This window comes from Pelobates fuscus, chromosome 9 (genome assembly GCF_036172605.1).
Source record: "Pelobates fuscus isolate aPelFus1 chromosome 9, aPelFus1.pri, whole genome shotgun sequence".
Lineage (NCBI taxonomy): Eukaryota > Metazoa > Chordata > Amphibia > Anura > Pelobatidae > Pelobates > Pelobates fuscus.
The window spans coordinates 52175972-52200222 of NC_086325.1; the positions used below are offsets into that span (position 1 = coordinate 52175972).

The 24251-nt window shown below is 38.4% G+C and overlaps 1 protein-coding gene across 1 annotated transcript in view; it reads right to left on the reverse strand.

Moving 5' to 3' along the window:
- PASD1 (PAS domain containing repressor 1) overlaps positions 1–21380 on the reverse strand; it is a 44508-nt gene extending 23128 nt beyond the window's left edge. The window contains exons 1-9 of the mRNA XM_063433518.1: positions 21334–21380; positions 20187–20243; positions 18454–18608; positions 18136–18227; positions 9060–9149; positions 8608–8728; positions 7458–7571; positions 5935–6053; positions 5193–5275 (exon numbers count right to left, since the gene is read on the reverse strand). Coding sequence (XP_063289588.1) covers positions 5193–5275; positions 5935–6053; positions 7458–7571; positions 8608–8728; positions 9060–9149; positions 18136–18227; positions 18454–18608; positions 20187–20218 — 806 coding nt within the window. The 5' untranslated portion in view covers positions 20219–20243; positions 21334–21380. The remainder of the gene's footprint in view (positions 1–5192; positions 5276–5934; positions 6054–7457; positions 7572–8607; positions 8729–9059; positions 9150–18135; positions 18228–18453; positions 18609–20186; positions 20244–21333) is intronic.
- Positions 21381–24251: the final 2871 nt, after the last annotated feature.

Genomic DNA, 24251 nt, shown 5'->3' on the forward strand with positions numbered 1-24251 from the left:
ATTTATGCCCTTTATGGATTAAAACCAGACTCTGCATCAACTGTGTAATTTTCCATGGGAGTTTTGCCATGGATCCCCCTCCGGCATGCCACAGTCCAGGTGTTAGTCCACTTGAAACAACTTTTCTATCACTATTGTGGCCAGAAAGAGTCCTTGTGGGTTTTAAAATTCGCCTGCCCATTGAAGTCTATGGCGGTTCGCCCGTTCGCGAACGTTTGCGGAAGTTCGCGTTCGCCGTTCGCGAACCGAAAATTTTATGTTCGCGACATCACTAGTAGTGGCTTCATGTTATTGGGACCAGTAAAAACAGACAAAAGAGCTTCTATTAGTCGGCACAGTTGACCTCTCAAGTTAATCAGACATACAAATTGCATTACAACCTACTAGCACAACACCCATTGTGACAAACACTCCCTCCTATAGCCCTCTCAACTACTTCACAGTCTCCCTAAAATGAATAAGTATCACAGAGCGCGTTATAACTAGTGTAATAAATACTGTGCTGATGTGGAATGTTGCTTCCTTCAGACCAAATATAAGAATTGTCATGAACCTTCCAGGAGCCAGATGTCGGTGGTACTCTCAGGGTAGAGACTCTAGATGTGGCTAGATTATTGTGTGGCCAGACTAATATAGCCTCATGAAGCACTAATGTTTTTGTAAGCCTTCACCCATATCAGTATAAAATAATTAGTTTCCTTTATCAGAGGCAGGTGTTTTTACTTAACACATTAAAAGGAAACTATAAGCACCAAAGCAACTTTAGTTTAATGGGATTGTTTTGGTGTATAGACCATGCCACTGCAGTTTCACTGTTCAATTCCCTGCCATTTAGGAGTTAAATCGCTTTATTTATGCAGCCTTAGCCACACCTACCTGCATGTGACCTACACAGCCTCACTACACATTTCCTATAAAAAGAGAACTAATGTTTAAACTTCCTCTATTACACAGTGTGCTCTGTTAATTGGAAAGAGAGCCTGCAGGAGCCTCCCGTGCATGATTAAAGTTCAATTTGAAGAACATTAGATAAAAACGTATAAAATAAACAAACTGTACTCATTAAAAATCCAACTTATTTTTCATGCAGGCTGTGTCAGTCACAGTCAGAAGAGAGGGACTGCATAAAAAAACCACACAAAAATGATTTAACTCATAATTGACAGACTTGAGCAGTGCAACTGCAGGAGTATAATCTATACAACAAAGCTGCTTCATTAAGCTAAAGTTGTTTAATTGCCTACAGTATCCTTTTAATCCTTGTGGTTCGGCTTGCACACTTTTACACACTCACTAAAACTTTCAGAAAATATTACCTTTCCAGCATATCCTGTCCCACACCTCAATAACCCAAATATTAACACATTATTACTAAATTTTTAAAAACTTCAAAAATAATTCAGTGGTCCAGTTAAAAAGAGCGAATGTGATGCTTTCCATTTAAAATCTTGAGCCCCCCTCCGACACTGCCTGCACTAATAGCAGACATAGACAGACAACATAGCTACGAAAGTGGCCTCCCCTCCGTCTTTCCCCCTTCGAGGATAGGTACTGAGGCCTGGTCCGTGTAGGACACATGGAGATCGGGGGCTACTTAGCCAACCTACTGATGTATTTTTCTCATAGCTTCCACTCTTGTAACATGGGTATCTATATGTACATCACAGAAAATATATGAAACAGTTAGCTTGAACCTGTCTATATCTCTTGGTCAACACCATGAGAGACCTGTAAGTCTGTAGGAGGCAAATATCGACTCTCACACCTGTCAACTAAGGGAAATGCGAGATGTTGATCCTCAATACCCAAATGGGATGTTTTTTGATGTATTTATTAGACTAATAGCACTTGTGCTACTGTTTAGATCATACTACATGTACCAATGTTTATTTATTGCCATTGTTGCACTATGAGATGTCTTAATAACGTAATATTGTGATTCTGCTCCCCCCCCACCCTTCTTCTCTTCTGTACCCCCTCCTTATTTTTATCCATGAAAAAAAAAAATTCAAATGGAAAAAAAATAAATCAATCTTGAGCCAGTATTTATATATTGTAAAACTAAGTCAATAAAAAGTGTTAAGATCTACATTTCACATTTGCTCTATATACAACCTGTTGTTAGAACATTTTGTTCTCTTGTTTGCCAGTAAAACTATGAATTATTCTACCTGCATATTTATCAATTGAACATTATGCTTAATTTAAAGCCATACATATTGTTAAACATTAAGTAAAATAAAATAAAAAGTTAAAGAGGAGAATATGCGTTAGTATAAAAGGAACAGTTAGTATTTCAAACTAACTACATAACAGACTTAGCTCTATATTACTGGTAAATATCCTGTTTTTAATGTGTGTCTTGTTTAGTAAAGTTTAAAGTGTCAGGGAGGCATCAAAGGGATACTGATTAAATATTTAATCATTTTACGACTTGAGTTTAGGCCATGGTCAATGACCAGAGGGTATACTGATATCAATAAACTAATGCCAGACTTCTACATCCCATAAAATGCTATTGGATAATTTACATGAATAACCAGACATACTTAAAGGAACACTCCAAGCACCATAACCACTACAATGCGCTGGCACCCACCCATTGTAAGTAGTCAAGCTATTTCAGAATGCATCTCCACCTATGCTACATTGAGAAATGTCTGGAGCATTTGTTAGAGCTCCCACGCTAATCCAAGAAGTGCAGGGCTAGCTTGTTGGGTGAGAACATCAGCCAGTGAGCTAAGCCCTGCACTGCCAGAGCTTAGATAGAGAGCTTCTCTGTCGGAAATAGTGGAGGTGGGAAGCGGTGCATGGGGAACCCTAGGTTAGAAGTCAAACCTTTCTATCAAACCTTTCTAAAATGGTTTGACTACTTACAGTGGGGGTGCACTACTGTACCATAACCACTACAACACGCAAACTGCTCAATGACTGTACAAAGAAAAATAGTCAATGTAAAAAAAAAAAAACTTCATAAAATGTGTTTTAGAACTATAAAACTCTTGGACAAATAAAAGTAAGCAAACATATAATTTAAAGTAAGCATTTTTTTAAGAAGTGAAATTTAATAAACAAAAAAAAAAAAAGGGACATTTGGCAAAAAATCCAATATGACTGAAACCACTATGTGCTGGTACGTGTTTCATTACCGGTGAGCGATACGCAGTAAATATATTGTGAAACAGGATGGGAGGGTGTTCATTTTAACTGTGCTCTTTGTATAATTAACCATTTTCTAGTTGTTAACTTGTAACATTCTTCATTGGAACATCCACACCTCTCTCTATTTCCCCAGCCCATTCAGACACAGCAAAATATCCTTGATTTGGGTGTGTATATGTGCTTAAAGGTGTGGACATCTGACACATCTTACTTCATTCAGTGTTCATAGTGAGTTACATCTGGCAAAGACCAATATGGCAAAACAAATGAGAGAGCAACATTGGATTTTATGAAGAACAAGTGTATAATTTGTAGGTCTTATACTCCCCGCTCAACAAATAAAACTGTAAAATACCAAAAATAACAATCTTCAGGATTCAAAAAAGAAAACCTTCATAGTTATTCAATAAGTCTCAACTGTTAGGAATTCTACGAGAATTCAAATTCTGGCCACAGCGGAGTTATGGAGGGTTTAGCCCAATATTTTCTAATAGCATATTATTTGCACCCATGGAGTTTCATAAAATATCTCACAAACTTTTTAAAAAAAATGAGTTTGCATAAGTTTTAAACAATAATTATCATCCTTCAGTACCATAGCACCAGGTCAAATAGTCTGTATTTGCCAAATTTGAATTTATAAAACATACAGTATCTCACAAAAGTGAGTACACCTATCAAATTTTTGTAAATATTTTATTATATCTTTTCATGTGACAACACTGAAGAAATGACACTCTGCTACAATGTAAAGTAGTAAGTGTACAGCCTGTACAACAGTGTAAATTTGCAGTCCCCTCAAAATAACTCAACACACAGCAATAAATGTCTAAACCGTTGACAACATTGACCTGGTATCCATGGGCAGCATACCTAGCCAACAGATTAGCGACCCCGAGTGCGACACCTCAGGAGCCCACAGAAGCCAGGAGCACACATACTTAACACCCCCACCTACCCCTTCCCCTTATGTCGACAACGCCCACCCCCCTGCCCCATGACTGGACCACGGACCGTTTCCCCGACGACCAACCCAGACAGAAGAAGGATTACATAATCATGCAGACAGACCCACATTATGGACACGACCCGTCCCTGGACAGGACGGGAAGCACACAATAGTTTGTTAAAACTAGATGGAAACATGTTACCTACGCCTACAACACCAAAATAGGAAAAATGTACCAGAAGGGGAGACATAACCCTGGACTCCCGCATAATCAGCAGGTAGAGAGACACAGCTGTAGAATTGAGTAGCATCAGGGGCAGAAACCTGACCCGACCCGAAATAAACACACAGACTCCCACACCAGCTACCCATCTGACTGTGGCACAGACAGAAACCCGGGCTCATCCTCCATGACCAACTAGCCCAGTTCAAGGACTGACTGCCAGCAACAAGTGCCCGAAGAGCTTAGCTACACCAGCCCGTAGGCCCCACAATGGTGAAAAACCTGCCCACCAGGACTGTAGATTACATACCGTGAACACAACAGTAATATACCCAACCTGGACATTAAAAGGGCTCTTAACAATAAAAATTAAGTGTACAGCTACGACAAACATATAGGTGGAGAACCGGCGTACTATCGCCAAACAAGGTATGCTAGAACGCTGGCGGGTACACATGGTGGGGAGGCGACCAAAATCACCAAAATAGCTGAGGTCACAATACGTAATGCCTAACAACCCGAAAAGGCCACAACTGCAGGCCTGAACTCAAGCTGGTACATTGGGTAAAGACCAACTGTTAGACGTGCATAGTTTCGCGACACAGTTTTCTCTTAGTACAGTCGCTGATGTTGATATGGACACATTGTAATATTTATTATTGTTTTACTTGTATTTTCAATGGAAAAAGATACTAAATAAAGATTGTCAAAAAAAAAATAAACCGTTGACAACAAAAGATATAATAAAATATTTACAAAAATGTGAGGGGTGTACTCACTTTTGTGAGATACTGTATAGTGTACTGTAAATATTGTCAACATAATAGATTAAGAGGAAATTAAAGTTGTGAAAATTACCTATGGTCCAAAAACAGAAATTTCCATTCTAAACTGTGCCTTGATGTGAATTCTTCACACGGTTCTTCAATGTTGCACAATTCCTACAAAACAAAACAAATGCAGTGTTTTTTTTTTTAACATATTGAATGTTGACTAAACCAAGTAAATGAGTTTTTATAAAAAATATAAAATAATAGTCTTTTAGCGTATTTCAGACTCAGCTTACCAATCACTTTTAGAATAATGTAACTATAAAACATGAAGTTTAACTGACACTTGATGGTGTTGGCAGTGCCAAGGGTGTGTAAGGAGACAAACAAATAAATTACGCTGGCCACTTCTTTATTTAGAGTACAGGTGCCCAAAATGTAACTCTTTGACAGCTGCAATAATATCTCAACCATGTTCCATAGACGCTTTTGACTGCAACTCAAAAGATTCTCATCTTTTGTCCTGTGGATATTTGGTTATCATTGGATTGTAATTAACAGCTGATGGAGGATTGCCTGTACTGAGTACATCTTCTAATAATAATAATTCTATATACTTACTGGAGGATCTTACATTAAGAATAAATGATCTTAGAAGATCCTGCTGAAGGACAAAAATAATCCATATTCTATTGTAACCGAGAGAGAATGGTACATCCACTTTCCCGCACAGGTATTGTACATGAAAACATTCTTCAAATAGCTCTGAAACTGGATTTGCTGCAGCTCACAATCCATCTCATTACCATACCATGTTACTGTCTGCTTACCTTCAGAAACTGTGGAGTTACAAGACGAACTGTGGCTACCAGACATATCTGCTCCTCATTGGCTGACCGAAATGCCCTTGCAACAGCAGACTCAAAGCCATTATATGAAGATGTAGGCACTGCAATTCAATGCGACAGACAACCACATCAACAACAAAGAATTTAAATTGCATTTCTTATAGGGATCACATGCAAGATGTCCTGTCAGCAGTTCAGGTGTATTGCACATCTTGCATGATCTTATCGTGCCCTCTACATACTACGACAGCGAGTTAGAAATAGAACTTAGTGAGAGTTAGTTCATTATTCTTCGATTACAAGATCTATAACAGTAAATGTTCTTGAGACATGCGTTTGAAGGGACAGTGAACCCCCACAATTTAAAAAGAAAAAAAATTATTTATTTCATTTTCTGTACATTCAAGATTGTACTATGCGTTGCTACAAACCACAGTCCTATCCCTAATATTTTAAACAAAAAAGTAAATGTAAAATGAGAACTATTGAAAATTGAAAACAGGTATTTACTAAAATGTGGCTGTCAGGATTTGAAAGTATATTTCGAAATTTAAGCTAAATAGGTGAAATGGAAATAAATTTCAAAATGTTTTCAGTTGGCGTATTCTGGGGTAAACATTTAATTTAATTTTAAAATCCTTTAAAATAGAATTACTGCTGGCCAATCAGACATATTATATTATTAATGCAATAGATTAACTTCCTATAGAAATAGATATTAAGTTATGTTAGAGATGGGTGTTTCCTGGTATAAAAATGCTAATTACTAATGCTAAATGTTATGAAGAAATAAATAGTGTCATGAATCACGTAAACATTAGGGATAATTTGATTAGTCATTACAATGATACCCAGGCGACAAGTCACTGATTGTATCGGTACTGTAAGGGCATGTTATCAGTTGACAACAAATGTTGGCTGTGCATTCTAACTGGTTAGAATGTAATAAACCCAAACTAAATATGCTACATACGTTTAGATTCTAAACTGGTTTAGCCATGGCCCTCTTTACTTACTATTCCCTATTGTCAAACATGCTTTGTTAAAAATACCTGTTTTACTTAAATTGAAAATCTAACTGCAAAATTCAAGTTAAAAAATAGTTAAGGTATAATACAGTTTGGAGGGTTTTTCCAAATATTTTTTGTCTAAATTTTACAAATAGTTTTCAGTTGACTACGATTCAGAGTCAGTGAATAAACATCATTAATGATGTCAGTAGAGAAAAGCCAATTGGCCCATCGAATCTATCTATTTCCTATAAATGTGGAGGGATTGTTGATTTCATTTCCTGTTCTGGTCATTTGTGACTAACCATACTGAACTCTTCCACTGCATCGGTTTTTATCTTCTACAGTGAATGGATATTTCATTTACACACAGTTTGTTTCTGTGAAAAAAATACTGAATTTCTTCGGTGTCCCGGGTAAGCAGATCATATCACAAATAACCATCTACAGTGAGACGTGTATACATAGATGTGACAATCATTCACCAGTACTCACCATGAGTAAAAAACTTAAAATCTACAACAAATTTGACATATTCATAAGTCGGAGGCTCATTGGGATCCAGGCTTCCTCTTGCTAAATGACAGCAAAATTCCACTTGTTTTTCATCTACGAGAAAAAAAAATCAGGTTATTTGGTTAGAATTGGGATGACAGATGGTTAGCTTATTTTGAGGTGTATGCCTCTCTTCTACCACTTTCTGTACAAACAATTACATTTCACATTTCTGTAGCATTTCTAAAAATATGAATCTAGTTACTTAGCTCAGAATTTCAAAGAGTTCCTGAGTTGGGCAGAGTGTGGCTCATTAATAAGCCATTGTTTACATTTCTGTAACTTCAATGCGCAGTTGCAGAGCATTATGGGATCTGTAGCTTCAATGCGCAGGTAGAGTGCATTATGGGATGTGCATTTACTCTACACACCAGTAAGCATTAACTCTACGTTATTACGTTCATCTTTACTAACATATATGAGCCCTTTTATTAATCTCAATCACAATTATCAATTTGGTAAATTAATCCCTTTATATGAAGTATTCTAATCATGGTTTACCAATGCACTAAACTGAGAACTGTGGTCTGTTGAGAAGTGAATTATACATTTTAGACCAAATTAGGTCAAATTGTAAAAAATGCCGCAATTTCGACTTTGCAATTCATTTGCCAATTATCCACACTTTATAATTAAGTGTATATATATCCTCATCAGTGTTTACAGAACAGACAGGCTGGCATTCGCCTCAACACACAGCACTGCTCACGGACAAAATCCTGTCAAGTAATTCTAACTACACGCATTTTTCATTTAATCTCTTGCCCTTAAACAAGAATTTAGATGTAAAAACTTCACCACTACTCTAGTCTACCTTATTAAGTCACCTCCAACTCAAAGCTGATTCGTCCATCCACCATAAGTCTGCCTGTCCGTCAACTGACCACTCACCCATTCTCATAGGTGTCCTCTGCCATTGGTGATGGGCATTTGCTTTCTTTCCCAGACTGACAGTAAGTTCTGTGGGGTAGGTTAATCTGGCTGTTAATATATATTAAACCCATGGTTCTTGTGCCTGTGTTCATTATGTCCCACTCACAGTATATCAATAACATAGTATACTTGATGACAAGATAATTGCAATACTTACTGTTGAAAAAGTCTGGCGTGCTAGGTTCCGTCATGAGAATGTGTGGAGCCAGCAGTTTGTAAACTTCACCATGTTCCCTTTCCGGGAGAAAATTTAATATATTTTGGTCCACCAAATCTGACTGGTACAAAAGAATGCTTTGTCATGCTCATGAAGGTATTGGAATAGTTAGAGAAGACACATGATACTTATAGAATGGATTATATGGATAAACCAAATTATAAATATATATTATTACCAAAAAAGTAAATAAAAAAATATTATTATCCAGAAACAGAGGAGAACTGAAAAGGCAATTCAACATTTTAGGCAAAAAAAGAATCTTAAATAAAAACATTCCCCCCGTTCTGCTAATTTTCTAGTTCAGCTGCAAATACGTTTTTGCAATTCCCCAGTAAATTCTCCTCAATCCTATGTGTATTGAGAACGTTGATGAAAAGAACCAAACTTACCGGTAAATGGCCAAGAAGCGATGAAACACTGTCGGACACATAAATGATCATTCCATCAGTGGTTAGTGCAATAAGAAATCCATCAAGTGCCTAATTCACAGGAAAAAAAACAATACGGTTAGTCCAAACTCTATAGCTGGTTTTCAGACACGAAACCCACCAAAGAATTTATATAAAATATACCAATAATTTATGTTTAACTGGATCTATTTTAAGAAGCAATTATAATAAGTGTAGAAGAATGTAACAAAAAATATGACACAGTACTTCAATATTGGAGCAGCTCCATGCACTATTCAGTTTAATTTGACAATCTCAAGTTATTATTCTCATGACTGAGCTCTGAGTGTCACCTCCGTATTATTTCATAGAACATCATTATGCAATGTCAGCTGCACAGCTTTCTAATGGTCAGTGTTATACCATTCCCTTTAACACTTGGCAGCTCTCTACCATTCTAACTGTCAGATCCTTATCACTCAGTTATAAAAGTGCCAGCATTCTAAGAAATAATGTTAAAAATACTCAAATCTATCTCATGCAGAAACACAAGATGAGATAGGGTAGACAGGCGATGTTTAAGGTAATTCAGCGGAAACTATAGATAATACCCTATGGTTTTTTTTTCAGTAGCCCCATAAACATACACAGTGCACACACATTTAAACCAAAATCCTGTTTGGAAGGGAAACTATATAATTGATTATTTGCTGTGATGCTCTATGTCATATCAGTTTCATAATCTTGTATAATCTACTGATACACGTAATGTGATTTTGAGATCCATAACTTGTTTGACTTGCATGTAAAAACAATACATTTAACTAAAACGAATAAATAAATAAATACATACATACATAAAACACTGCATCAGTATTCTAGAATAAATCTAAAACTCTAGAATAAATCTAAAACACTCTGCATCCGCTACACACTAACACACACTGCATACACTAACACAACACACACTGCATACACTAACACAACACACACTCTGCATACACTGACAAAACACACACTGCATACACTAATACAACACACACTGCATACACTAACACACACACTGCATACACTAATACAACACACACACTGCATACACTAACACACACTGCATACACTAATACAACACACACACTGCATACACTAACACAACACACATACGGCATACACTAACACAACACACACACTGCATACACTAACACAACACACATACTGCATACACTAACACAACACACACTGCATACACTAATACAACACACACACTGCATACACTAATACACTAATACAATACACACACTGCATTCACTAATACAACATGCACTCTGCATACACTACACACTAACACCCTCACTGCATCCACTATACTGACACACACTCTGCATTCGCTACACATTAACACACTCTGCATTCACTACACTAACACACACTCTGCATCCGCTACACACTAACACACTCTCTGCATTCACTACACATTAACACTCTGCATTCACTACACTAACACACACTCTGCATCCGCTACACACTAACACACTCTCTGCATTCACTACACATTAACACACTCTCTGCATTCACTACAAAGTTACACACACACTACATTCATTACACTGACACACCCTGCATTCACTACACCCTAACACACACTCTGCATCTATTACACACTAACACTCACTCTGCATTCACTAAACTATGCACACACTCTGGATTCACTATACTGACACACACTCTGCATTCACTACACTAACATACACTCTGCATTGACTGTACACACAGCATCCACTACACAAACATCCTGTATTCACAGTACACACACTACATCCACCACAAATTGAAACACTCTGCATTCACTATACACAGATACTGCGTCTAATTCACACACTACATCCACTACAGACACTGCATCCACTAAACACATTTCATCTAGTACATACAAACACTACATCCACTACACAAACACACACTAGATCACTGTACACACACTACATCCACTACTCAAACACACTCTGCGTTCACTATACACACTGCATCTGCTACACAAACACACACTCTGCATTCACTGCACAAACAGTATCTAATACACACAAACACTACATCCATTACACACATTCTAATTCACTTCCACTATACACACCCCATTCAGTCCTGCATCATTGTCAGCAGACTAGGTAGGGCGTGGGCGGGGGGAGGGAGGGGGCGGGGGGGAGGGGGGGCCCAGACCTTGTGCTTTGTCAGGGGCCCCAAAATTTCTGATGGCAGCCCTGAGAGAGCCCCATATGGAATTCTCCCCCCCCCCAAGTAAGTGGGTTAATCTCATAAAAGCAGACATTAGGCTGTTAGAGTAGGATCTGCCAAAGATGGGGCACATTGACATTGTGGCAGGCTTATGCAATGTATGATCATATAATGTAACTACACCCCCATTATTTTTGCCTAGATTAGGTGTTTTTAAAAAAAAAAAACAATCTGTCAGCATTGAAGTTGCTGTTTGGTGGATAAGTGAGTGCGCTGGATCTTGCGTATTGTATAAATTGCCCCCCAGCAGCACCCCCTTTATGCATGTTCAGGTGAGTGCAGCCCTCTGGTTTCATATATATATATATAAGAAACATTCTATGCATGTGCAATCTGATACTATGCATATGCAGAAGTATTAACCGATGCTGCTTCTACAGAGCTTGTGTGATCTGTGTCATGGTAGTCTAGATGTGCACGGATGTCTAACCAACTTGCTCATGTAGAATGTTACAACCTTTACAGTTCAACACCAGATATCTTGTATGTTGGGACATAAGTCGAAGCAGTTGTTCTCACGCTTAGAGACCTTGTTTTATCAATAACTACATTGGAACGGAATTAAGTAATCCTTTAATCCGGCACTGTTGGCGTTTGATGACTGGTTTGAGAACTAGATTGCTACAGCAATCGTTTCCCATGAATATCAGCCTGAAAATTAGCCCAAATCTTGTCATCATCGTCTACAAATATTTTACTTTCTCCATGATAACTTACCTCTGTAGAAATGAATTAATGTGAAACGTTCTAATGCATTATATAGAATGCATGCGTCTTATAACTTAGCAGACAGAACAAAGAATTTTATGTAACCTGGCATCCTCAGACAACAGAAAATGACACTACTTAAATCTGCGCTTAAAGGTAAATAGGATTAAAACTGGTTTAGATACAGAGGGCCTTAATCTATTACAGGAGCAAGGCAAATCTGACTCTTTTCTTTTAACCCCCAACCGTTCTCAATAGCAGCTGATAAAGAAACCACCATACTCCGGAACTAAAATATATTCTGTTTTTCAGTATATCTCCAGTGAACAAACCAAATCAAGATGTTTACCGACTTAGTCACCAGTCCATATGTTTGGCAAACACATCCATCAATGGTATACTTGCAGAACATTTTAGCTATCTATCGTCTGTTCTTGTAGAGCTTTGCATGGATAAAGAAGGGATCTTGAGATATATGTCACTTTGATTGAGTTATTTGATGAATATGTTTATTTCTTATCAGCCTGGAAGTCACTTTTTTTGGAATGCTGAATTTGAAATGTATCTTAACTTTTTTATGTGCATTAGTAATATTTACAATACTGATTACCCTAATTAACCAATAATATTAAATATCACATATTATAAAAGTTGTATTAACGGGGAAGCGTCTATTGGAAACTAACGTTGGATTGTACTTAAAAAGAAAACAACAAACATTAAGCGCATCTTAGATAGCTTTTAATTCCTAAACTTTTATTGTTATGTTTTTATGTTTTCTGCACTCTCTCCTATGCTTCATTCATGCTGAATAGGCTTTTAAAGAGACCTCCAGAAAATCTGGGATTTGGTGACAATGTCTCGGTTTGGGACCAGATTCCAGTTTTCCTCTCCTCCGGGAGAGTTTTCAGAGAGTGAAAAAATATAAATAAAGATGTCAAACCATATACTTGGCTGAGCAAATCACCCAAACCTAGGGGATGCCTTGTTCACTATGTTGCGGCTAAACAGTTGTATATTTACACATGTAGATAACTCTGTAGGATTTTCATTGTAGACTAAAGCACCCTTGAGACAGCTTTAATTATTATTGGTTTAAGTAGCTAAATTCGGATTGGGTTCTTATAGGTCAGTAGGTCTTGACCTTTATCCCATTCTCCCCCCACTCCCCAGATTATTTTCCCTCATTTGACTTTCTATTTTCAGTTCTAGACTGCACCGATTAATATGACTGCTCTATCCATGACTAATTCCTGTGTTTATCTTTCGAAGAAATATGGTTCTTTTCCGAGTCTTACTAAAGCCAGATTTACTATGTCATATGGCTTGCAGAAGCTACAAATGTTTCACAGACGATTCTATTCCATGTTGAATTTCTTATATTGAATATGTTTTTTAGAAAACCTGACACATTTTATAAATGTTATACTTATTACGGCATTGAAAAAGTTGAAGTAATGTGTTTCTAAGATGTTTGTGATGATACAGTGTAACTGACCTGCCATATATTATTCTCACTTCTGTGACTTGCAAAGTTCTAATTTAAGTTAGAAGGATTTAAGCCTTGACAGACATGCTATGAGCTCCTCAATAGGCTCTCTATGCAGAAATACTAGGTACGTTATTGACTACTTTGGACATAATCAGCAGTCAGAGCTTGTAGGGGCGGTGATAGTCTATATTTGCTTTTAAAGGGACACTCCAGACTCATAAAGCACTTAAGCTTGCTGAATTGCTTTATGTGCAAAAAGTGTGTCCTCTTTTTTTAAATTTTACAAAAACTGCAGATTTCCAGAGAAATTGGCACATTTATAAGTAATCTGTGTTACACCCCCTGGCTGTAAATCAGACAGCTGTTCATGCTACTACCTTATTTGTTTAGCACAGTGGAGCTAAACTCGAGAGGGGGTCAATTGTTCAGACTTGCAAAGACTTCTCATTGAGCTGCAGTTCGCTGGGAAGTCTGTGATTGGACAGCCACAGAAAGTCTAAGCTGCGTTATAAGGGGATGGTCTGCAAAGGCTGCAGACAAGACAACCTGTTTTTATATCTAACACCAATGCAAAAAAAAAAAATAGGCATAAATAAATGCATATGCATGCTTTCTTTAGGGGTATATCTACTAAACATTGATTTGAAACTTTTTGTATTTGGTCACTGGAGTGTCCCTTTAACTTGGGTTTGTTTTTTGGATTTAAAGTTTCCAGCCTGCTCTGGCCAAGGTGCTGCCAAGCTGACAATACCCTGCAGGCAAGCTTCTCCCACAGTGCAGCGTCCTCAAGTGCTCTTCCTATTACCACAATAATGGCAGCATTGCTTGTGCCAGTTCTACCCACTCCCTTTTCTACAAGGAAAACAATCTCTTCAGTTGTTGACATATTTTGCCTCCACTTGCCCAAGTTAAAAGAAAACCCACAGAGACAAGAAGAATGCTATTACTCTGAGCAAGAATCATTATGTCTTGGAATAAATTAGCTTGATGACTAAGGTAATACTGGCAGCGACTTCTCGTGCACACAAGTTGGCATACACTGGTACATAACACTGCATAACAAGATTAGGGAAGGGCATCCTCTTAATTTATTTTTCTCTTAATTTACATTTTCTGCATTGTAACTTGAGAGCAGTCTTTATTTAATATTTATGTTTTATCAATTATCGTAACAGAATCCCTACTAATCCCATTGTCATGGCTTTTTTTTTTGTCAATCTCTTTTTATTGAAATTGTTTCATATCAATGCATTTTGGGATACAGAAGAGAAAAAGATGGTTGGGGAGTATGTAATCATACATTACAGGCATATGTGTGGGACTGGGTTGTCATATGCGTCCCCGTAGCCAGTCCGAGTGCATTGGCATTCTGTCAAGTGGGTATAGTTAGCTTAGGGAGATCAGTCGCTAGCGTGTGTATGAAGGTGTGTACCCCATTCGGGGTGGTGATGGCGGGCTGTCTTCTACATGTGCCCCTAACCAAGGGGGTGTTGGGGGGGGGGGGCGGTTGCGTTCGGTCTGCGGTTTATGAGTGGTGTCTGCACCATTTAAGCAGGCTGCATTTTATTATGTTGTCACGTAACTGTGTCCGTCTGGTGTGTGTTATGTCGCCATGTCTGCAATGCAAAAAGAATAACTGGGGGTAACTGGGCTGAACTTTCTGTGCTTGCGCCTCATGGGGTAGGTATGTTCCCTTGAGAGTTCAGGTTTCTTGTTGCCGGGTCGGGTGTCATTGAGGGCACTTCTGCTCTGGCTCTGGGGTGTCGCTCAGGTTGGGTCTGCGGGTTCTGGATTCCCAGGGCTTTGTAAAAAGTAGATGCCTCAGCCAGCGATGAGAGTTTATGCACAGTCCCTTTATGGTTGACCACTAGGAACCTAGGGATCTCCAGTGGTATTCCACTCCGGTTGCTCTTAGGTGGCTTGTGACCGGTTGCAGGGATCGTCGCCATTGCAATGTGGACCTGGTGAGGTCCTGGTAGAATGAGAGATTGTGCCCCTCGAAGAGTAGTGGCGTCTTGCCCTGCATCACTGTCATCAGGATTCCTTTGTCATGTGAAGTGGAGCATCGGACTATCACGTCTCTCGCCACTGTAGAGGTGGGTCCGCCAGCAGCCGGTAGGCGGTATATCCCGTCTATTGAAAATGTCTTGGCTTGGGCCTGGGGCAGTATGGCGGACACTAGGCGCCTCACATAGTGGGGCAGTTTGTCCGGCATGATTGTGTCTGGGATCCCTCTGATTTTCAGGTGGTTGCGCCGTGACCTGTCATCAAGAGCGGTGTAATGGAGTGAGAGGGCCTGTTGGTGTGTTTGCATGGTTAGAACTGTAGCTTGGAGGTCTGAGAGCCCCTGTCTGAGTGTTGCTATGTCCTCTTCCGAGGCCTTCACCCTGGTGTCCACTGCCTGAATGTCTGCTTTGATACTTGCCACGTCTGTCACCAGAAGCATCTTAAGCTCTTGGACCAGATTACGGAAGTCCCGCTGAGTGACCGGTGCCGACCCCAATGCGCTCTCTGCAGTACAAGGTACCTGTTCTGGCTGGGGGTCTGGTTGTGCAGACTCTGTTGGAGTTTGTGGTGATCAGTGATCCGCCATTTTTGCTGCCTGGTTTCTCTGTAACAGGGCCCCTATATCCCTGGAACCTGATTGTGGCTCCAGGGGGGGCTTCTGGGTCCGTTTACCCATCTGTGCTGGGTGTGATTGAGGGGTGTCTTGGAAGAATTCAGCCTCTGGTGCCCCTGGAGGCCGCCAGCAGTCCAGCAGATCCAACCAGGTCGGGTTCAGAGTGGGCTTGTAGGCCTCAAGTCTTCGTTTCTGTCTCCTGACCCTCGCCGGCTGAAAAAACGGCATAGGTCCTCTCCCGGTCGCCTGCCCTGTTTGGTGACAGCCTGTAGCAGGTAGGGAGAGAGGATCTGTCCCCTATTGTCGGGTTTTTGCGGCTGGGACACACGGAGCTCCGTGAAATGGCGTCCGTTCGCGATCGCGGTCAAGCTCCGCCCCCTGTCATGGCTTTTTTTAAAAACAGATATACTATGGTCTTTGCTAACCCTTTAAACACGACTCAATATTTATAAAATCCCAGGCCTCTACTGTGATGTCTATATTACATCCACCATGGGTGTAGTGTCAGCATGCTGTGTGTAGTGTTAGTGCATGAATGAGGGTGGGTTGAATACAATGTCAGTTGTGAATGCAGGGGACTTGTGTTTAAGGTCACTGTGCAAATGCAGAGGTTTCTTTATGTAAAGGGTCACTGTGGATGTATTCACGTTCAGGGCTATTGTTATAAATTCAGGTTCTTTTTAAACAGAATGTTCATAATGCGAAATCTAGGGTTTATATGCATATCTTGGAATACTAATGTAGAGGGTCAGTGCGTGCATATACAGGGATGTATTTTGACCTAACGTGAGTAGATGAATGCAAGGTTTTATTTTGTGTAGTGTCAGTATAAATGTATCACTTGTATGTGAATGTAAGAGTGAACTGGGGTGTCAGAACTTGCCAATATCAGAACTAGTCTAAACGTTGGAATAGTAGTATAGGTCTATAACTTGGAAATATAAGATGAGTCAAAACTAGGCTGTAATAACATGGAACTGGTGAGTAATGGCATCAACTAACCTGCTATAACAAGGAATCTATAAGTTGTGTTGTCAACCGTATTCTGTAATCAACTTGAAGAGTTGTGTTGTCAGACCTAGTCTGTAATAACTTGGAATTGGTGAGTAGTAATGTCAGAGCTAGTCTGTAATAACTTGGAATTGGTGGGTAGTAATGTCAGAGCTAGTCTGTATTAACTTGGAATTGGTGGGTAGTAATGTCAGATCTAGACTGTAATAACTTGGAATTGGTGGGTAGTGATGTCAGACCTAATCTTTAATAACTTGGATTGATGGGTAGTGATGTCGGACCTAATCTGTAATAACTTGGATTGATGTGTAGTAATGTCAGATCTAGACTGTAATAACTTGGAATTGGTGAGTAGTAATGTCAGAGCTAGTCTGTATTAACTTGGAATTGGTGGGTAGTGATGTCAGACCTAATCTGTAATAACTTGGATTGATGGGTAGTGATGTCGGACCTAATCTGTAATAACTTGGATTGATGGGTAGTGATGTCGGACCTAATCTGTAATAACTTGGATTGATGTGTAGTAATGTCAGATCTAGACTGTAATAACTTGGAATTGATGGGTAGTAATGTCAGATATAGACAGTAATAACTTGGAATTGATGGGTAGTAATGTCAGATCTAGACTGTAATAACTTGAAATTGATGGGTAGTAATGTCAGATCTAGACTGTAATAACTTGACATTGATGGGTAGTAATGTCAGATATAGACAGTAATAACTCGGAATTGATGGGTAGTGAGGTGAGACCTAATCTGTAATAGCTTGAAATTTGTCCATACTCCGACCATTCCAGTTTCAGTAATAAAATCACCCATTTTATTACTTACAGTCATACTGGTAGTTACAGAACATAGCACCAGTCAACAAGTCAGGACCCTACATGAGAGCGATATCTTACCTCTGAGTTAAAGATTTAAAAAATAAAAAATTATTCCAGTCCAGCGATATCTTACCTCTAACATCAACTGAGTAAACTCTTCATTACTAAGAAATGAGGGTTTCCAGTCTTGCCTAATTTCACAGGCTTCTGTCTGTGCCGTGATTTCTGAAAACAAAGAAGCATATCAGTATTTCAGCACACAGCACGCAGCAAACGGAATATGTATCTGTAACTGCTTTTAATTAGGTAAATCACTTAGCAATCAGGGAATTAGCTTTAGTTTCATTGCATATGCTTTTGAAGTTTTGTCCAATCTTTTTTTTAGTGCAGGACAATTAAATTATTTTATATGCAATACATGATCCATGTTAATTTACTTAGTACCAGATACCTTTCTGTTTCTGTAAGAAATCGATTGTCCTTTGCAATATTGTGGACTTGTCCATCTTAAGAGGGTGCCCATGGCCCTGTAGCATAGTGCAGAGCTCTTTAATGAGGACATTAAATTGGTCTCTTCTCTTCTTCTCAGATTTGTTCCGTGATGCCCTAAACAGAACACATAAAATGACTATTAGATGGGCAACAGTAGCCGTACACTAGTTCCGAGTATTAACCCATCACGTCCCCGGTAAGTTGTCATTTAATTCTTAAACAGTATACTTACTCTGGGAGGGCACCAGTATACTCCAGGCACCATAACCACTGCAGGGGGATTGAAATGTTCCTTTAGCCGTTTTGTACCAGGCATTTACTCTGCATAATCTCTAGAACAGGGGTAAGCAACCTTCGGCACTCCAGATGTTGTGGACTACATCTCCCACAATGCTCTTACACCCATAATGCTGGCAAAGTATCATGGGAGTTGTAGTCCAAAACATCTGCAGTGCCGAAGGTTGCCTTTGCCTGCTCTAGAATGTGCCAATGTTTTTCTGAGATAAACCACTTTACTTTGGCTGTGTCGATCAGCTAGGTTTACTATATTTTCCCACAAAAAGAAAGCACTTAATAAAATATATCCTTCAGAATTATTTTAGCAAAAATGTTACACTGCACGAAAATTTTTTATCAAGTGTTTTTTTTAATGAAAACATATTTTATCTCTACATCAAAGCTATCCACGCTAGCATCAGGAAGTTTTGTGTAGGCGTTGGGCTGACCTTTGTGGTACTATGTCTCTAAAACAGACGTTTGCTTGATGCTTTAGAAGCAAGTCTGGTTTGGGCTTTACATGTAATTTCATATACGACATATAATAAAGGAGTTTAAGTATTTCTTTGATTATCTTTCTTAGTCATTTCCCTCCAATTAAATTAATATGAATCATTGTTTATCATAAGAATTAAATTCAACCAGATCTGCTCATATGAATCTATTCATTGAAATGTATTGTTGCATTATAAGGAAAATAAAAAATATATATACAATCTGCTTCTGAGTTAACAAGTTCTCTTGTATTATATTATAGTTTTGATAAGACCTATCTGTTAAACCTGTGCTCTCAAACGATAGATGACCTTTATGTTAACATGTTAGAAAATGATCTTGTTTAGAATGTTTAGTAACTAACACCACCACCACTGTGGCCGATGCAAAGTACAGGAAAGATCAGGGATTTGAAGATTAAATTGTGACCATTTGGTATTCTGAAACATCACATTAATGACACACTTCATAGCAAGGTATAATGTTATTACCCTAGGTTTTTATACTGACTGTGTAAGTCATTTTGTTCTTATGTTCTAGGGCACATTGATTGAGATTTTCTTAAATCTCATTTGCTAGTTGAGTATTATAGACGCCTTTCCTGGTAATACTCTCTGGCACACATTGTGCTTACATACAGTTAGCACTCGTTAAGGCCATTGTGTACAGAGGTGCTGACACGAGCCCAAAATTAAAAATAATGGACAGTGACTGGAAGATTAATGTTGAGAAGAAGAATCGTCCCGAAAGTCCATGTGCTTGCAAATGATACATCTGGAGTGGTCTAGAATTCCAGTGATGTTCTTAGCATGGTGACGGTCAAGGGACACCATGGCCAGATTTAGCCAATGCCTGGATAAATACTGGAGGTAGCTTTGCATATTAAGCGTTGTAACAGATATGATAAATCACTAAATTCACCTCTTTGCTCTGTCTTTCTCATCTTCATCCATCAGCTTGTTCGGGCAACACAGGATTCTAGAAGCATACAAAGAATAACACATCACCCTTGTAATAAAATGTCTATATGTACTTGTAGCGAAGGTATTTAAACAAACACTGATGTCACCATGACTTGGATATGGGGATCAATTTGTTTTCTACATTCACATAAACTTAACAAGATGAAATCAGATCAATTGCTTCTATAACAGCATTGTGATATCACAAGGTCTATTGGCTTTATTTATAGGAAGCAGCGACTACGTAGATATACTGTCTTTAAAGACAGTAATTGGTAATATAAAAAAAAGATTTTGTCAAGTTTCTACTTTGAGTGCTTTTTATTTCTATGTGTATTCAGGAATAACCAAAATATACATAGTATAATCATTAAAGACTAACAATATATTAAAGAACGAGATATCTTCCCTGGAGATTCAGATCCTTTTTAGACCACATGTTGCTGTCAGTCATGATGTTGAATCCAGCAATTCACTCATCACGTCATCACTCCTTGGTAGTTACCAGAGGATAGATGTCTTCCAGCACCCTCATAATGTATTACCAGAAAATGGTATCCAATGGGGTGGAGCCCTGTAAGCCAGTGGCTTTTTGGCTGGTTGTCATTATATGCTTTTTATGCTTGTTTGAGACTCTGAAGAGCTGGGACATTGCCTGGTGGTGAGAATTTAAAGTACAAGAATTCACCCATGAGTGCCTGGTCTGTGTGTTTGTAATTGTTTCCAGACTACAGTGCTTGGAAAATGGCATGCACCATTCATCTCTTATGTAATCATTATGGCAAGACGGCAATTGATAGACGTTGAAAGATAAATTATATGTAAGCTACATTTTAGTAATCAACTAGGGTTAGTAGATCAGAATTACAGTTAGAAGAGGTTACAACAGTCTTTTGGCATTGGGTTAGAGGGCTAGTTTTGGAAGTTTAGGCTTGCAGGTAAGACATTCTGGTTTGAGACAACAAGTTTACGGAAGCAGTTAGAATCAGGTTAGGTTAGAGGCAACATTTTAGAATCTTCATTTGCTGTGACCAGTATTATTGAACCACCAACCATCCATCATACAATTCTACACAGTCAGTACTCTTCCGAGAGCTGGTACTTACACATCGGGGTTCTCTGTGAGGGCAGGCACTTTGTCTGCTTCTTCTTTCACACTACATTGAAAGAAAAGATCGAGCATGATGTTAATAAAATAGCACACTTAATATGGCATGTTAACTTTTGCATTCTCAGTTTCTCCTGTGTGAAAGGGAACTCTGAAGAATCACACATACACGGAAAATTAACATAGATTGAATATTTTGAATCTTATTTGCTAATTTTAAAATTAATTGAGTATGGAAGCTTTTTCTTCCCTTTCCGGTGTCTTACGGCAGCCAATAGCTCATAATGTAAGTCCATCCAGTTACCTTTCTGGAATAGCTACATACAATTACATATGGAATGGTCACACATATGGCTGTTATTGCTAGACATGGCTATTTCACAAAGAAGGTTTTGCATCTTGCTCACAGTAATTTCAGCATAAAGAGTTTGGGGTATGTTCAATATATATGTAGATACAATAAAAAAATGTGGTAAACGTGGTTAGAGCTCGAGAGAGAGAGAGAGAGAGAGAGAGAGGGAGTTGAAATGATTGAATCACTGTGCAAGATAGTGCAACAATATACTACATTAGTTATATTGTTATATATATTTAGATACATACATACAATATGATAATGGTCTAAATTTAAGAGGCAGGACATTGCTCAGAGCACCTGCCTTGTAAAGACTTCTCATTGAGCTGCATTGGGAAGTCTGTGATTGGACAGCCACAAAAAGTCTGGGCGGGGTTTGAAGGGGAGGGTTTGCAAAGGCAGACAAGAGAACTGCAACTATTGCAAACTGTTTTTCAGACATACAATCAACGAAAAAATGCATAATTAAATGCATGCATGTTTTAATTGGGGGGTATATCTACGAAACAGTGGTTTTGTTTATACAATCTATAAAAGTGCAATATAAAAATATGAATAACTGTATTAAAAGTAATATATGATAATATTGCTGCTACCACACTGGTGTGCAACTCTTCCCAAAACACACACAAAAAACGTGCTCAAGTGAGTGATTTTTCAGAAGAGCCCTACTTTGGGACATAGTCATTCACTAAAGTTGACAGGAAATCAGAGTGAATCTCTAAATTTTGGTCCAAATAAGCAAATTAGAAAAAAAAATCTTCAAGCAAGTCAGTTTTCAGTTTGGCTAATTTGGTCTTAGTTTTGAAATTCACTTAACATTAACTTTGAATTCCCAGCAATTAACAGTTTAGAGAGTAACTCTTGAGTGTCATTTAGTAGCGAGGTTCACAGCCATAACATTTAAAAATAAGGTTTCTTTGAGTTATAACTGTCTTTAAAATGTAGTTGTTGTTAATAAAATAATCTGGAAAAAATAGTGGTGTAGAGGCCTGTGAGTGTGGAAACAGCAAGCTCAGAGTATTCCTATTCAAATTAATAAAAATAGTGAAATAGTGCGCGTGTAAGGATTACGTCATAATGTCCGCCTTTAAGGTAAATTGGGGCCAGCTTCAAGAGACCTGTGCATGTGTAAGGAATCTCCATTAATTTCAACTAGAAGCCATTAGCATGTACAGCAATACATGTGTACTCATTATTTCTTCTTAAATAAAATGAAGGTAAGGTTAGACAGGTAGAAAAGGAAAAACTGGTTAAGAAAAAAAAAATACTTTCAGCATGCAGGTATATTGCAACCTAGAGACTATTAATCATCTAATGGCTGGTACTTCCCTTCTGACAGGTATAGATGTGCTAAATGTTGTTTTGTGTTGCAAAAAAGTCCCATTTACACTTTCCGGAAACACTGGTTTAATCTATGCAGTGAAACAATTTTTTTGTACCTTGGCCCCATTCTGTCCCTCTGTATTACAATGAGGGGACTGAAAATGGCACTCTTTCAATCCTCCTACTTTTAAACCAACTGTCGTAGATCAATACTTAGGGATGTATTTTTGGAACCAGCTAAGATTAGGGGGAACGAGAAAAGGCGTGCCCTTGTATACTCGGTACACTAGGGATTTTTGCACAGGCTGCAATAGTATACACTGTAGCAGACCAGGAATGCTCAGCTGAAACTCTCAGCCAATGATTGTGGTCCTGTTTGGCCCTGCTTAGTTCTATTGAGTTAATGGGACTCTCTGAAAGTAGAAACAACCAGGTAAGTTGTCAAACCAGGTAAATTGTCAAACCAAGCAAAGAGTTTGACTACTTACCATAGGCGTTTTCCTTTTCCGAAAACATCTACATTTATCTTTTTAAATGTGACAAAGTAATTTAACCTTAAAATTTTGTCTACGATATGTTGTTGTCTTGTTGTCTATTCGTGTCTATATGGGTCAGCAAGGAAGATGTTAATATGGTTTTCTGTTTTTTTTAATGGATGCTATTATCATAGGCAACACAGAACAATTATATCAAGCAACCAATGTTTTGTTTTTTTCTAAAGGAAATAAAATGTCAAGTGGTGTAAAGCCATAACCTGGTTAAACACATCATTTAATTTTACGTGAGTTGAGTGTTTGTAACTGGAGGTACGAAGCAAATTGTGTTTTTAATGCTATCAGGCGGAGACGAGAGGAGCTTCTTTGCCCTTTCATTTTCTACGTTCGGAAAGCGAGCTGCCTGCGTCACACAGCTCCCGAGTTTTTGTGATAGAAAATATGTAAGTGGCATATTTGTAATTGTAAATGAGGTACTAGGTTCCATACGTAGACGAGCTATTGTGCAGCTGCTGAAAATAACAATTAACAGGGAGCAGAAGGAGCATCTGGCTAACAGCTAGAACATCCATAGAGCTATTAAATATAATAAAATGATTACATTGTCAACAGATTTATTAAGAGACGGAACTGGGTTAGACACGCTACCAAATATGACTTTCATTTTAATACGTATACTTTCTTTAAAATCTTAACATCAACTGTTCCCCAAAGCAAAATACATACCCAAGGCATAGGGAA